The sequence below is a fragment of the Eptatretus burgeri genome, chromosome 7 (genome assembly GCF_056783735.1).
Source record: "Eptatretus burgeri isolate ZD-2024b chromosome 7, Ebu_testis_v1, whole genome shotgun sequence".
In the NCBI taxonomy this organism is placed as follows: Eukaryota; Metazoa; Chordata; class Myxini; order Myxiniformes; family Myxinidae; genus Eptatretus; species Eptatretus burgeri.
Window position 1 is genome coordinate 111196110 of NC_140967.1, and position 16278 is coordinate 111212387.

The 16278-nt window shown below is 40.4% G+C and overlaps 1 protein-coding gene across 2 annotated transcripts in view; it reads left to right on the plus strand.

Annotated features, from left to right (window-relative positions):
* Positions 1-16278, plus strand: part of ZFYVE26 (zinc finger FYVE-type containing 26) — a 252667-nt gene that overhangs the window by 25246 nt on the left and 211143 nt on the right. For both annotated transcript variants that reach the window (XM_085890294.1, XM_085890293.1), the window contains exon 4: positions 12699-12788. In XM_085890294.1, the coding sequence (XP_085746420.1) occupies positions 12699-12788 (90 nt within the window). The remainder of the gene's footprint in view (positions 1-12698; positions 12789-16278) is intronic.

The following is a 16278-nucleotide window of genomic DNA, read 5'->3' on the forward strand; positions in this document are numbered from 1 at the left end:
TATATATATATATATATATATATATATATATATATATATATATATATATATATATATATATATATCATTATACATAAGAATAGAACAATTCCTCGAAACAGTACATTTCTTATGACCTTCTGCATATCTTGGCATCGTCAAATGTGTAAAATCTCAGATTTTGCAAAATTTCCCCCAGTCATAGTGAAGGTTTCAAAATCTTATTCCAGAAATTTGAAATGCATCTGATAGAACATCTTAAATAGCAATTTACTTCTGCATAAAGTGATTATTTAAAATGGCAAGTTTCAACATTAATCATTACTACATACCAGTTTTTAAGTTCACTTCCATGATTGGGTCAAAAATGTTAGGAAGTACGTAACAAATTGCATTTACCAAGCTGCTACAAAATTACTGGTAGCTATAAGCTTGATTTTTATAACCATAGAATAAGTTTACCAAGATGGCCCTGTGATATATAAATCAATACCAAAGGCCAGTTTGTGTTCAGTATCCAGAACATCAAAGGACGTTAGGAAGTACGTAACGCTTTTAAGAAATCTGCACTTTTAATCCGAAGATGTTAGTTTGGTTCATCACAGCATATATTTCTATGGTTAAGTTTATGTGCATATATATTTATGACCTGATTGAACACTGATCAATTTGTTAATTTCATATGACCTTGACCTCTTTGCTCAAGGTCAAATATCAGGTAAACCAAATATTCTCCATATATGTGGTTTCCAATTAGTGTATAATACATAGCTTAGCCATCAGACCAATTTTAGAATGATTTGAGTGGTTCCTTGATACCGAGAATTGATAAACAACTTTGACCCTGTCAGAGCAATAGAAAGAGGAAGAATTAAGCTCTGCCCAAATAGATCCTGAATCCCCATGATGTTGGCAAACAAATGATATGCAAAACTTAATCATACAATGACTTTCATTTTTTGGTCCCCCATGTCCTAAATGTGTATAATACCTTGCTTCAAGCACACATGTTACATGACCATTTGATATGGTGCCTATTATTTGGATGATAGCTGCCCCCTTAGAACATACATGGTGAACTAAACAAAGCCTTATGCCCAGAGTCTAAAAAAAAAAACAAATAAACAAGAGTTGGCTTGCACCAAGTCCTTCGCATGACTGCACGAGGTATGTATTCCATGAATACCATCTAGTTTGCTTATCCATCTGCCATCTGCCATGGGGAGGTTTTCCAGACGGTCGTTTCGGAGAGACATCGTGAGAGTGTGAGATTTGTTCGGATTGAAAGACATGTTCCAAGTGTTGGACCAGCTTGTAATTTTATCAAGGTCTGCAGAGAATGAAGAGGCTGTTGCCTATCGATCTAAGGGATGAGAGATCGTACGGCAGAGGGTGGAGTCATCAGCAAAGAGATAGAGGATTTTCCAGAGAGTCAGAGATTATTGATGAGAATTGCAGATTACAGCAAATCTCCCAATGCTCATTGATGTAGTGGACAGTAAGGCTAATGTAGCCTTGGTATGTCATGAGCTTCATCCATTGGAGGTGATGGTGAAGTGCTGCATTCCAGAAACCATTGCACCTGCGACTTTTGTGATCACACACCCGTAAAGCTCAGGCATGTATTGGCGAGCGATCATTCTCCTTTCTGGGGGTACAAACGGTTGCTCAAACGTGTGAAGCATGTGTCAAAATCCATGATCGTCACGACTTCAAAAGGGAGCATATGCTTTGCAATATAGTAACATAACGAGTAAGTCAAGGACTTGCACCATGACATACTCTGCGGAATCGGTTCAAGCTGCCAAAACGTATTGTTACGAATTTCTGTCCGCCCGGCGTGCGATCGGCCACGTAACTCGAATCGCGACTGCGTCGCCCACCGAAACGGACAATTCAGTCGTGACCCTCCTTGGAACTACCGCCAGGAGCTCGTTCACGGGTGGGTCTTTCGACCACACCACAATCATGCCAATCGGCCACCCGCACAGGATAGGGTTGTTCGCCAAACTCGACCTACCTAAGTACCTGCGCGAGTAGTTAACCAGGCGATCGTACCTCACCGCTGGCCGGCCGAGGACACGAACCGCTTAAGCGGTCCATTCCATGCTTCAGTGATAACCGAGCGGTGTTATCGCCGGCCCCGACAGACGTGATTATTTACCGGGTGCTTACACCCCTCTACCAATTCCTTCCGTGATGCAAGATGGAACTTTCAAACAAGGGAAAGGACGCAACGAAACGGGGAACAGTTCAACAAGCACATTTATTGCACACTCAGACAAGCACGTATTTTAGAGCCATACAGTAATTCAGGCACGTATACAGTGAAAGCAAGCAAATGCAGAGTTACAACCGAATAAAGTCTTTATTTCACATGCACACTTAGACAATTCTACTTATAAGACTGCGCCACCACATGCATTTACACAAAAGCAAAGGAAAAAGCCACCCTCAAAGGCAAGGGTGGCAGACAGGTTCATGGATCAAATGTGCTTGGAACCTGGATGAGCGGCCAGGTCCACGAGACCAAATCGTCTTAGCCGCGCCCTCGTGGCGTGATGGCGGGCAAGCCACGATGTCAGCGTAGCCGCGCCTGGCTTCATGCCCCTAGCGTGGCCGGTGAGCTCTCTCCGTCGATCGGCCCCCGTCTGCCTTTCCCGTCTGCTTCGAGCTCCGTCTCCTGACTCTGCCCCACCGACACTGCCGCACCGACACTGCCACCGTCTGCCTCTTTGAGCTCCGTCCGGCTCTCTGACCCCTCCAGGCCGCCACTCCACCGACTCCAGACTGCCACTCTCCAGACCCGACTTGACTGCTGACTCGCTGCTCTGCCGACACACACTGCTACTGCCCCACTCTGCCGTGAGCTGCGTTGTGCTCGCGCTTATATAGGCCGGGGGAGGAGCGCATATGCAAATTTATGGATCACAGCGGGTTCGGAGGCGGGGCTACACCACCTGATGCTCAGCCATTGGATGGAAGAAAAGTGGGCGTGAATCATTCTTGATCCGCTTTCTCCTTCGAAAGGATCCATTCACAACCCATGGCACGATGTTTGGTAGAAAGGCGAAGGTGGTGGGAGTTTGAGTTGTAGTTGTTTGGGAAGGGTGTTGGTGGTGGCGATTTGGTTGCTGGTGGGCGTCGTTTAAGAATGGCGGGGAAGCGATGTTTTGCGGGGTGGAGTTGTGGAGGTAAAGAGGCGAAGGTGGTGGGAGTTTGCTGCGGTGGTTTGGGAAGGGTGTTGGTGGTGGCGATTTGGTTGCTGGCGGGCGTCGTTTGAGAATGGTGGTGAAGCGATGTTTGCGGGGTGGAGTTGTGGAGGTAAAGAGGCGAAGGTGGTGGTTTGAGTTGTAGTTGTTTGGGAATGATGTTGGTGGTGGCGATTTGGTTGTTGGGGGATGATTGGTCCAAAATAATGTTAGAGAAAAGAAAAACGACTATCTCAAAGGATCGCCGCCCTGTGAACATGGAAAATCCCTCTAAACAACGGTGGGGAAATCTAACTACACACATACTTATCGTCATAACTGATCTAAGGTCCTTTATGGTGGTCTGCGAATTTCCACAGCCGTAACAGTATCTATAATAGGGCATTGTCCTGCCAGCACCAGTTAAGATTGCGCTGCATCAGTAGTATTGGTTTTTGATGACATCACGTCATATGTATGTTTGTGCTTGTACTGGAGGTGGACCAGCATGTTCGTAGTGTTACCTTTGGATGACAACATGTGGTTGCACAACTTGCAGTGGTTGTTACGACTTTTTTTCTTGTCTTTCTCAACAAACTCCTTGCCTCATGCAGGAAAACCAAAGTAGGACTCGGCAGGACTTTTGGCCTTCTCTAACCATAAAAACTCGCGTTTATCTGAACCCCACGCTCTCCTAGAACCCCACGCTCGTTAAAGAATAGTTTGCACCATGGGACCACATCCTGCGTCCGACTGTGGGGTCAGTGGGGTTTGGGGGTTGCCTGGGGAAAAGCCTTTGGCTCCATACGGATCGATCCCCTCGACGCCTTTGAGTATTCATGTATCAATAGATAATAATAAAAATAAAAAATAAAATGAAATATAGTACAGTATTAAGAAAGATTATTATGTGCAAAAAATAAAATAAAAAGATATACAGAAGAGAAAATTGGTGTTTTTAGCAATGTGGACGCCGAGGATGATGGCGACGGGGAAAATCGAAGAGTGGTTTGCACCACGGGGTGACATCCTGCATCCGAATGTCGGATCATTGATGAGTGGGGGCCATTGGTGAAATAACCTTTAGATACACAACGATCAACAGCCCCCCCCCCCACGATGCCTTCACTATTATACAGTACAAGCAAAAGTACCCGTCCCCAGTGACGGGAAATGTGAACGGGCAAGTCCCACTACTACCAATACCCTTCCTTCCCACTTCCCACTGACTTTCAAGGCTTGCTCTGGACCTGCTCATGAGATTGAAAGTCTTGTTTTGACCATCTCTTTTGACTCCATGCTGTATCTAATGCTTGTTTAAGTTTTCAGGTTTCTAGATTTTCATGCTCACTTCTCTTGGCTTCAGTGTGGGACAGTCGTATGTTAACGAGTCAATATGCAGGCAGCTTTTGAAAGTATTATGCAACATTTCTGGGTAAACATTTAATGCTCTCCCATTTGGAGCCAAAGCCTTTGAAGTTCCTTCTCGAGAGAGTGCTACGTAAAGTTGGCCATGAGTGAAGACAGAATTTTGCAGATTGATGACAGCTTCCTTGAAATAATTACCTTTTGACTTATTGATTGTCATGCTGAATGAAACAAGGCATACTGGGAAATTGGATATGGCAGAATATGTAACCATGACAACGTTTTTTTTTTTTTTTTTTTATTTTTATTTTTTTTATTTTTTCCAACCAACTAAATCGATGATTACCTTTACCAACTGCAGATAATTGGGTGAATCTACGTGGCAGGGGGTGGAGATCTTTTCATGAACAGACGTTTTTGGGAACAAAATACGTTGCCAGGGAAAGAAGATGACATCCTGTGCGGACACTGCAGAAACACTCTGCTGAGACCTGTATCAATAACAGTCCCTACATGATGGTGACCTTACTAAAACACTTGTGGTGCTACTTTATTCATAAACAACACAAAACATGAGAAATCTGCATTATAAAATAATGTTGGATTAAAAAATATGTTTTTGATTTAAAAATTTTTTTTAAGATTAAAAAAAAAATCATTGAGGTTTATGGAAGAGTAAGAACACAGAACAGACAAAGAGGTTCACGAGAGCAACAAAACTTGAATAAAAAAGTGGAATCCAAATCCAAAAAGATCGCTACTCGTGTCTGGATGGTATAAAATATAATCAGGCATGCAATAATTACCTTAAAAATAGTGAAAAAAAGAGATTTTTGGAGCCATTTTACTTCACGTCCTGCAGAGCGTATTATTAAATTATACCTGGTTAGAAAAAAAAATCGCTCCTTTCCGAAATTTTTCCATATTTTGCTCCAGATTGACGTAATTATTTCGGCCTTGAGTTCCAATCGTCAAGTATGGAATTGGATTCTGAATATCAGCTTTTAACAAGCCAACACAATACATTATTATTAAAGTTCGCGATGACATTGTACACTTGCTAAAGATACTAACGGGGCATGAAGACCCAGAGAAGGAAAGTTGGTGTATTATTATTTAGATATTATACAAATTAGTGTATTATTATATACATAGATAATACAGATAAAAAAGAAAACTGTGGAAAAGAAAGAATTATATCAATTTGAAAGAAGAAAAAGAAGACTGCCTATAGAGAGTCTACACCCCCTTTCAAAATTTCCACCTTTTGTTGTGTTGTAGTCTGGAATTAAATTTCATTAAATCAGAATAGTTCCACCTTCATTTACACATTGTAACCCACAACTTCCAAGTGAAGAACAAATTCAACAAATTTCAGAAAATTAATTAAAAATACAAAACTGGAATGGCTTGGTTGTATAAGTGTCAGCCCCTCTTATTATAATAATAGTAATAATTGGAACCATACTCTGTACAGAGAGTGTCAGTGCTGCCGAAGCAGTTTCCTGGGTTATTGGGCACAATCCTGGACGGGTCGCCACTCCGACGCAGGATACTCGAATGGCTCAATTATCCCAGCAAGCTGGTACTCATTTTGCTGACCTCGGAAGGATGGCAGGCTGAGTCAACCCCCTGGTGTATTAATTCAGCAGCCAACGGGGCTTGAACTCAGGACCCTAGGATCCTAAGCCGCCACCCTAACCGCTAAGCCAACACCAGCCTTCCTCTTATTATAGCAATTTTAAATTAGCTCAGATGTAACCAGTCACCTTCAAACACGTACATCAAGTTAATTGGTCTCCACCTGTGTTAAATTGTAGTGATTCCAATTATTTCAGAATGAAATCCACTGTTCCTGTAGGTTTCCTCTGCTGGGTAGTGTATTTCACAGCAAAGACTCAACCATGAGAACCAAGGAGCTTTCAAAAGACCTCTGGGATAAAGTTGTGGAAAGGCACAGATCAGGGGATGGGTATAAACATATTTCAAAGGCCTTCAATATCCCTTGGAGCACAATCAAGACGGTCATTAAGAAGTGGAAGGCGGATGGTACCACCAAGACCCTGCAGAGATCAGGCAGTCCCTTCAAACTGGATGATAAGGCAAGGAGGAGACTGATCAGAGAGACCACCAAGAGGGCCAATGGCAACTTTGAAAGAGTTACAGGCCTTTATGGAAAAGACTGGTCAATGTGTGCATGTGACAATATCCCAAGCACTCCACAAATCTGGCCTGTTTGGTAGGGTGGCAAGAAGGAGGCCATGACTCAAAAAATCTCACCTTGAGTCCCTACACCCCCTTTCAAAAAGAATCACTGGAGATTCTGAAGCCATTTGACAAAACCAAGATGGAACCTTTTTGGCCTAAATGCAAAATGTTACATTTGGTGCAAACCCAACACAGCACATCACCCAAAGAACACCATGCTTACTGTGAAGCATGGTGGTGGCTGCATCATGTTATGGGGATGCTTCTCATCAGCAGGGATTGGGAATACATTTTCCTTCTATACACTTCTATACATTTTCCCTTCTATTCTGACAAGTGCCCTTTATCAGGATAGAAGGGAAAATGGATGTAGCAAAACACAGGAAAATTTGAGAGGAAAACCCGCTGCCCTCTGCAAGAAAGCTGAAATTGGGACGGAAGTTCACCTTTCAGCATGACCATGACCTGAAGCACACAGAAAAGCTCCACTGGAGTGGCTAAGAAACAAAAAGATAAATGTCCTTGAGTGGCCCAGTTAGAGCTCTGACCGAAATCGAATCGAAAATCTGTGGCATGGCTTGAAGATTGCTGTCCATCAACACTCCCCACATAACTTCACTGAGCTTGAACAGTTTTGTACAGAAGAATGGGCAAATATTGCCCAATCAAGGTGTACAAAGTTGGTAGAGACCTATCCCAACAGACTCACAGCTGTAATTGCTGTCAAAGGCACTTCCACCAAGTATTAACTCAGGGGGTGGACACTTATCCAACCAAGATATTCTAGTTTTGTATTTTTAATTAATTTTCTGAAATTTGTATAATTCGTTTTTCACTTGGAAGTTGCATGTTACGATGTGTAAATAAAGGTGGAAAAAGTCTGATTTAATGCAATTTAATTCTAGGCTATAATGCAACAAAAGGTGAAAAATTTGAAAGGGGGTGTAAACTTTCTATAGGCACTGTATATAGAAGAAAAGGTTGTACACCCTCCCAAGGTTAATTTGGAAAAGCGAAGAGTGGTTTGCACCATGGGACGACATCCCGCGTCTGACCTTGGGATCAGCATGGGGGCTGTCGTGGAAAAAGCCTTTAGCTCCAGAAGGATCGACCTCCTCGATGACTTGGAGTACTCATGTATATACTGCATATAGACTAATATATAAGCCCATCAAAATGATAGGTTGGAATTATTTTATTCGAAATATTCAGTGACTGAAAGATATGATGTTTCATAGTAAGAAGTGTCATTTTAAAACACGACGTGTGCAAATGTGACCCCATTTTGTTTTTCTTCCGGAACGTTTCATTTTGACGGTACAGCCTTGTGAGCATGCCAATGTATAAATCCTCAGCCTAGCTTCAGGTGTGCTTCGATCTTTATTTATTCAACACCCTACGGATGTAAATGAACACTAGTTTTATTCTGTGTGCATTGCACATCATGTGCAGCGAATTTTTCCTCACTGTACCTTGTATTTATTGTTTTGTTTTTTAAAGTTTCTGTACACCGCTGTTGATGCCTGGTTGGAAGTCACCATCGACAATTCCAATAAAAGAGATGTAATTACTCTTTTATGAAGAATGTTTTTTTTCGAGTTTTTTTGGTCGGAGAAACACAATGTCTCCATATAATAGATGGCACTTGTGGGCTCCAAGTACGATCTGGCCTCACTAATCACAGTTAGAGGTGCATCATTCGCAAGTATTCAAGCCAAAAGGCTTCAAATGCACAAGGTCGATGAAACGGCGATGTGTTGCCCTGATATGGGTGAAGCCCCAATAAGGGTGAAACCGGTCGGGAGTTGACATTCCTAGATATGTATGTATGTATGTATGTATGTATGTATATATATATATATATATATATATATATATATATATATATATATATATATATATATATATAATTACATACAATGCCAAACCTTTTGTGGTCCCAGCTGAGGTGGTTTCACAAATTTCTCAATACAATTATAATTATGACTTTCGATCCTTAGGAAACAGCTCCCTATCCGGAAGTAAACACAATCACGGGTTCGGCCGAAACATTCGCTGGCTTGATAATATCTCGATACAATTGTGATTTTGAGTTTCCACTACCCCGCTTTTATCCATCCTGATGTGGGTAGGAGCTTGGACGTTTCATAAATTTCTCAACACGATTATGATTTTATTTTTCGATCCAGATTAAGTGTTTTGTATCCGCCCTTTCACTGGCAGATTCGTCTGTCTTTGTGACATTGCTTTTTATGCCTCCGCTGACGTTGCTCAAGGCATTATGTTTTTGGATTGTCCATCTGTACGTACGTATGTATGCATGTACATATGTACGTCTCTCCATGCTCATTTTCTCCCTTTTCTCTGCAACCATTTATCCGATTGACACAAAATTTTCACCCTTGGTACGAATACTCATGTGGAACGTTTTAATCATACTTACGATGTCATAGGTCATGTGGTGTTGCAGCCATGTTGGAAAATAAGGAAAAAAATTGGACCTCTGTGTCTCCGAAACCGTTTCATGAAAAAAAAAAAATTAAACTTGGAGCATTGCAAGTACTCCTCACGGGGAATAAATGTGATTTTTTTTGTTGTTGTTATTGTTGTTGGATGATGTCATAGGTGGCTTCAATATGATGTCATAATTGCATACATGGAATGGTTTATCCGATCAGTATGAAAATTTTCAGGGTCATCTCGTGCTAAATTGTTTGGGGGAAAAATTGATGACATCATCGGTCACGTGGTTTGGCAGCCATATTTGTTTTTTTTTAACATAAAAACCTTCAAAAATGTTGTTCTCCAAAATGGCTGAACAGATTGAGGCAAAAGTTTACAGGTATGATCGATTATCCATGAGGACCAAAAAGTTTTCCACCGATGATGTCACAAAGTCACATGGTTTGGCAACTGATATTTTTTTTGAAGAATAAACTTTTTGAAATCCTCTTCCCCAGAATGGCTTGACAGATTGACACGAAACTTCACCCACATGTTCCCTAAGCCTTGGGGGATACCCGGATGTTCACGAATAATTAATACATCATTTGGTCTGGCAGCCGTATTGAATTGAATGAAAATCTTAAAAAGCATTATTTCTCTTGAACCACTTCATCAATCAATGTGAAACATCACAATTAAGATCTGGTAAACATTAGGAATATGTGTTTTAAATGTCATCTTGATTGGCTGCATGGTCTCGCAGCAGAATTTTTTAATATTTTGAATCTTGGTTCAGGGATTTAAATCGAACTTGGTACAAGTATTATAATGATGTAATAATGTGGGTGGAGGCATATATGGTGACATTGCAACGTCGAAGAGTGCCCTTCTTTTTCTATCAGTGCTAAGCGGGAAAATTCATGATAAATTTCCTCCTCCCCATGAGTGCCAACCAATGGGGTTTGTCCGTGCTCCATCGTTTTTAATGCGTCAAGCAGGAAAGCAGCACTTAGCCTTTTTAAAATCTTTGGTTGGATCCTGCCAGAATCGGAATAGAACCGTTCATCTCCCAGACTCAGAACAGATGATCTTTCCATGAACAACAATCCAGAACTTTTTGGGTAAAGTCAAACTTGTAATGTAACATATGTTCCCTTGCAAGGAGCTTCAACGTGGGAAGAAGTCATTTGGCCCATCAAAGCCCGTGCCATGGTCCATGCTCAATCCTTTTTAAGTACTGAGCATCATGCAAAGAAGCAGCACTTGCCATTTTTTAAAGTATTGGGTATGACTCGGCCGGGGTTTGAACTGCTAACCTCCTACAATCAGAGCAGAAACTAATTATTATGCCACAGATTCTGCTAACTTTTTAAAAATCCACTCATTAAGCAATTTTAAGTATTTTTAAATCACCATTCTGAATGCTGTGTTTTGCAACTCGGGTGTCTAGAAACAAGATAATGAAAAAATCATTCCGAGAGCGATACTTGGCAAAACAGCACAAAGTATAATGGCACTCGGTAGAGTGCATACCTCTGTCAGGTGGAACAGTTCATGTTTTGTATCCCACTGATGGGCTGTACCTGAACCAAAATCCAATCAGCTTGTTCTCGTCACCTATCCAACTCATCCACCTTGTTTTGTCATAACTCGTCCACAACTTTTTGAGATATCGTGATTTATATGCATAGGTTTTGGCCTGATCTGTAAATTTTAGAAACAAGCCGTGTGTTGACCTTTTGACCTTAAAATTAATTGGTGGTTGAATTCATTGACCTGATGTGCAAATCCTGTTCACATTTCAAGTCAATCGTATGCAAATTAAGGATTTTAGAAAGTGATCCTAAGATGTTGACCATTTGGCCTGTTTTGACCTTTTGGCATGTACTGACCTCAGAAATAATTGGTGAGCTGATATGAAAATGCTGTTCAAATTTCAAGTCAATCGGATGAAAATTGACAATTTTGGCATATGTTGGGTTGACCTTATGGCCTATGTTGATGTTTTGACCGATGATAACCTCAAAAGTAATCGGTGGTTGAATCCAGTGACCTGATAATGCAAATCATGTTCAAATTTCAAGTCAATCAGATGAAATTTGAGGATTTCAGAAAATTTGGCCCAAATTGGCTTTTTGGCCTATGTAGACCTTTTTGGTCAACCAGATTTTACGAAACTTCAATGCGGGACAGTCACAGAGTCAGTGACATTAATCTCAAAATATTAGAATGATTGGTTTGAGCAGTTTGGGCTGGAGGTGAGCGGACAAACAAACCAACCAACAAACGGAGGCGATTGACATACTTGTTGAAATAAATTTTAAAAAACATTTTTGCCAAGCAACAACTTCATGTTTGTTACCTCCACCACCAAAGATGGATGGAGGTTATGTTTTCACCCCTGTCTGTTTGTCTGTCTGTCTGTGAGCAGGATAGCTCAAAAAGTTATTGATGGATTCGTCCAAAGTTTGGTGGACAGGTTGGGTGTGTGACGAGGCCAAATTGGTTGGATTTTGGTGAAGATTCAGATTCAATAATTTTTCAAGTGATTCATCACCATTGAGAGATGGGGCCAAAAACGCGATTATAGCACGATATTTCAAAAAGTTGTGGATGAGTTATGACAAAACGAGATGGATGATTTGGGTTGGTGACGAGAACAAGCCGATTAGATGTTAGTTTAAGGTCCGGATGCAGACCCGGCCTGTCAGTGGGATACAAAATGTAAGCTGTTTAGTCTGACAGAGGGATGTGCGCTACTGAGTACCATTCCAGTCGTTACTCAATTTTTGTAAAATAAATGTCCTCATCTTCACCAAAAACAGCTCTTTTGGAAATACACAAACATCAACTCTTAATTGAACACAACCTCACAGATTAAGAAACAAAATGGTATGGATGACCTGACAAAATGTTGTTTTTTTGCAAAATGCAAGTGCAAAATGACCAATGGGTCGAATAGCCTATAAGGAATCATCGGACGGCTATAATGCATAATGGGTTTCATAGGGATTATTAAGAAGATTTTATTCGACCAACTAGTTTCTCGTTACCTCTGTCTGGCCCTGTTTATTGGGCAACACGAGGTCCATTGACTTCAACACGGCTTTGCGCGGTTATTTTAAGTTCAATTTAAATTCTGTTTTCACTTTTCATCGTCGCTAAGGTTGAGTAACACTTGGTTGCATCAAGTTTTGTATCCGAGCTGACTGTCAAACCCACTCAGGTGTATTTTTGGCAATATTTTAATTCCTAATTATGAGATTACTGAACCTCTCATGAAATTAAATTCTGTGGTATTGGGATTAAATAGCAATGATGATTGCATCAGTATGTTACTTGATTGTCAGTGCTTAACCATCTCACAATCGATCTAAAATCCCAAATCATATGTTCGTACAGTGTTCAGTCTCCTTCCTTCCATGGTTGGCATTGTGTTGCTTTCATTGATCAGCAAGTGGTGGATCACAGCATTTTTCTCTCGTGTTCATGTTTGTTTCTCTTCAGGACTCATTCCGGGAGTCACTCCGCCAGATTGTGGAGCTGCAGTTGCTGCTTCAGCTTAATGGCCCCATTGTCACAGAGGCTGTAACTGAGGTAACTAAATTGTTTAGTAAACATTACGAGAGATGTTTCAGGAGTTGAGATTTATATTGAAAAGGGGGGTTTTGATTCTGCTTACCTTCCTTTCCTTGGATAATTTGGTGCTTGTGTTAGTTTACAATGCATTAATGTTAAAAGCTCTGGAATTAATATACTTTGTTTCAATTTAGAGCAGTCATTTGTGAAATATTGTCATGTGAGTGACCCCACCTAAAGACTGCAAGCAAAGTTCAGTGGGAATATCGATCATGCCTTTGTTGTCTGCCTCAATGATGGCCAGCTTAAGGCCGAATGTGGCAATGAACACCTAAAACACCCTGAGCGGTAGTGAATGTTTGGTGTTTTAAGGAACTTGTCTAAACTTGCTCATTATGAGGATTGCAATTGTCCCAATTTTCTTCCTCTCCACGGATTAGCAATTGAGCCGAAATGGTTTTCGCACAGGAAACGCTGCAAGCAGACCCACATGCGATTCTCAGGGAAGTGATCACGTGCCAAATGTAAATAGCAATCCCAGACGAAGAAAATGAAGACATAAACACAATACTTAAATGTACATTGTTGTCGATTTTTTTTTAACCCACCTTGTTGTGATCGTTGAAGGATTCTACCTGGCCGATTGTGGAATCCTATTTGACTTCAGACAGAGTTTAACGTTTGTCCGATTTGGTTATAAAATCCTGCATAAAACCCATTGACACTGAAAACCGATGTCCACACAAGTCCTTCCTTGTGAAACAATTTATTTTCTAATTATCCACCATACACTTTTCACCCTCATACAATGAACTTAAGAATCCCCATTGATTGCAATATTTTTTTATCTTCTATTTCATTTATTCTTACTTTAGTGAACAGTTAGACCAACCCGATTCAATTCACTTCCACATTATATCAGAGAGTTTTATTCTAACTTGGTACTTGGTCAGTTCCAAGGAGCACAAGCCACTGAGATTCTAATACTTTCTCAGGTACTTGCACTGAAACAATTTTACATGTCGAAGCATTTTATACTTTCATGAGAGAGTGGTGGGGGCTATCAACCCAGACTGCAGACGTGTCCTTTGGACGAGAAGCCACTTCGTACATTTTGAGGCAAAGGTTCGTTGTTATCAGCTCAGGTCACTCCGCTCCAGACCAATACTTTTATCATCATTTAGGGCAAAAGTCTCTTGGCCAGAAAGGACAGCCAATTCAACTTGTAGCATAAAAGTTACAGTTCTAAAACTCCATTTGTTACAATTTAGAATACATTAATATAAATTTTTCCCCCACACTACCCCGTTTTTTTTTTTTTTTTTTAAAGGAAAATTTGAATAATTTTTCTTACACATGATTACCATGTCCCGTTCCTGAAGGAGAAAAAATTTCCATTACTCAAGTTCAATCAACAATGGCAGCGAGTGCTCATATCAGAAAAATGAGTGAGTTTCCATTTAATTTATGGCCTGTTCATCAGCATGTGTCACACACTGAAAACATGCTACCCAAAGTCAGAAGATAAACAGGTCAGGGTGTGGATAGAGGAGCATCCAATGGGAAACACAATCGAAGTACTCCTTGAGCTGAGGAGGAGGTAGATGTGGGCAAGTACAAGCTTGGGCCAGACACTGGGTTGAAGGAGCGCAGTGTGGAACTCCAGGCCTGTCGTACATTGAAGCAACCACAGCAAGTTCATGATGTATTTGCAGAGCAGCAATCGAGAGTGGAGCTGAGAACATTCCTTCAGGCAGGCACCACACAACGCCGACGTTAAGACTTTGCTCAACCTACTCGTCAGTGGGTTTTTTCTTTCTTTTCCCTCATTGCTCCATCTTATCTCCTCAGGAAGGGGCATGATCATGTGTTGAATGCTCAATCACCCAAATCTGGGTTCTCCCCATCGTCCAATCTTTCGGTTGAAGTTCTTTCCAAGCTTCACTAGACAAAATCGTACATTGCTTCAAAGACTGCTTTCAACACTCCGAAACAAAGCATCAATTAAACACCAATCAATAAACGTCATGGGCACATGTATTTCAATAAGACTAACAAAGGTTCTTGTAGAAGCATTTAAATTGCATTATTTGTCATATCAATATTTTAATCCCTTTCCTTGTTATTTCCCAAAACAACATGCTAAAATATACAGAAATCCCAGTTGTACGTATACTCAAAATATCCATCTCATTTGCTATTTCCATGTAAAAGCAAACCGTCTTTATCAGGGTTCCAATTTGCGATCAATAATTCTTTTCACAAAAATATTCCATCATTTATCCCAAAAATATGAAAGTAATCTATTTCTTCAAGAACCGAATCCAAATCAATTTTGCACAGTTACCATTTTAACATTCACATCTGCTAAACAATTTACAGTTTCATTCACAAATAGTTCCAGAGCAACTGCCATTTTTTTTTTTTTGACCTTGTTTCAATTCTCAGTTGCCGAGCTGCAGAGCGTCCTTGGCTGCAGAGCGTAAAATATCTCAAAAATAATGTTTAACCAATCTCTCTTAAACAACACTGAATTCCATCGACATTTTAAATCTCTGACATTTCTCCATCTATCCACTTCTCTCTCTCACCAAAACAGCAAACATGCTGCCATTTTTCCAACTCACATACACAAACCATCTATCCCTTCCTCTGACGTTCTCAATTACGAATCCATTTTCCTTTATCAAAACAAATAAATCATTTTAAACAGTTGAACAAAAATTGTCAAATCACTTGTCAAATCTGTCATCAGGCGAATATCATTTAAATTGCAGCTCAAACACTCTGTCTACACATGTAGCTACACCCTCCCCAAATGTTATCCCAGTCTTGGGAAAGCATCTTAAACTTCAGACTAATAAACATCCAATCTCTCTTAAACAACTTTTTGGTCAAAACAATAAAATATTTCCTTTGAAAATCCATAAATGAAAAATAAAATCTTCAGCATCTATCCAATTAAATAATGAATTTACCTTGACCGAATCGATCAAAGGGTTACACTGGGTTGTTTGCCATTGCCTTCCCAACACAAGTTCAGGTAACCTCAACATTCGCAGATGAATAAAACAATATTTCAACGTCCATCCGAGGGAATCATCAATTATCTGTGAATTTCCCCACGTGATAAACATCATCAAATCATTAAAATCATTCCAAATCACGTTTCTACATTTAAATCACATCTTTTAAGTACAATGGTTACAACTCAGATCAAATATTTGAAACATTTCTGACACGTCCTCAGAGCTTGCCCAGCACTTAAACCCGCCGGGTTGTGTAATTACAAATCATCACAATGCCAGCGTGAGCTCAACTCCCAAGACTTCACATTCCGAATCTATCCCACATTCACAATTGTTATATCAATTTGTCCAAAATCCCGATAGTTTTAAAATAAAACTTCAACACTTTTCCCGAAATGGACTTCACTTTAAACAGATTCAGTAGAGAGGGTATGCCACAAACACCAAGTAACAAGGAACAGGAAGTTCTCTCCACATCC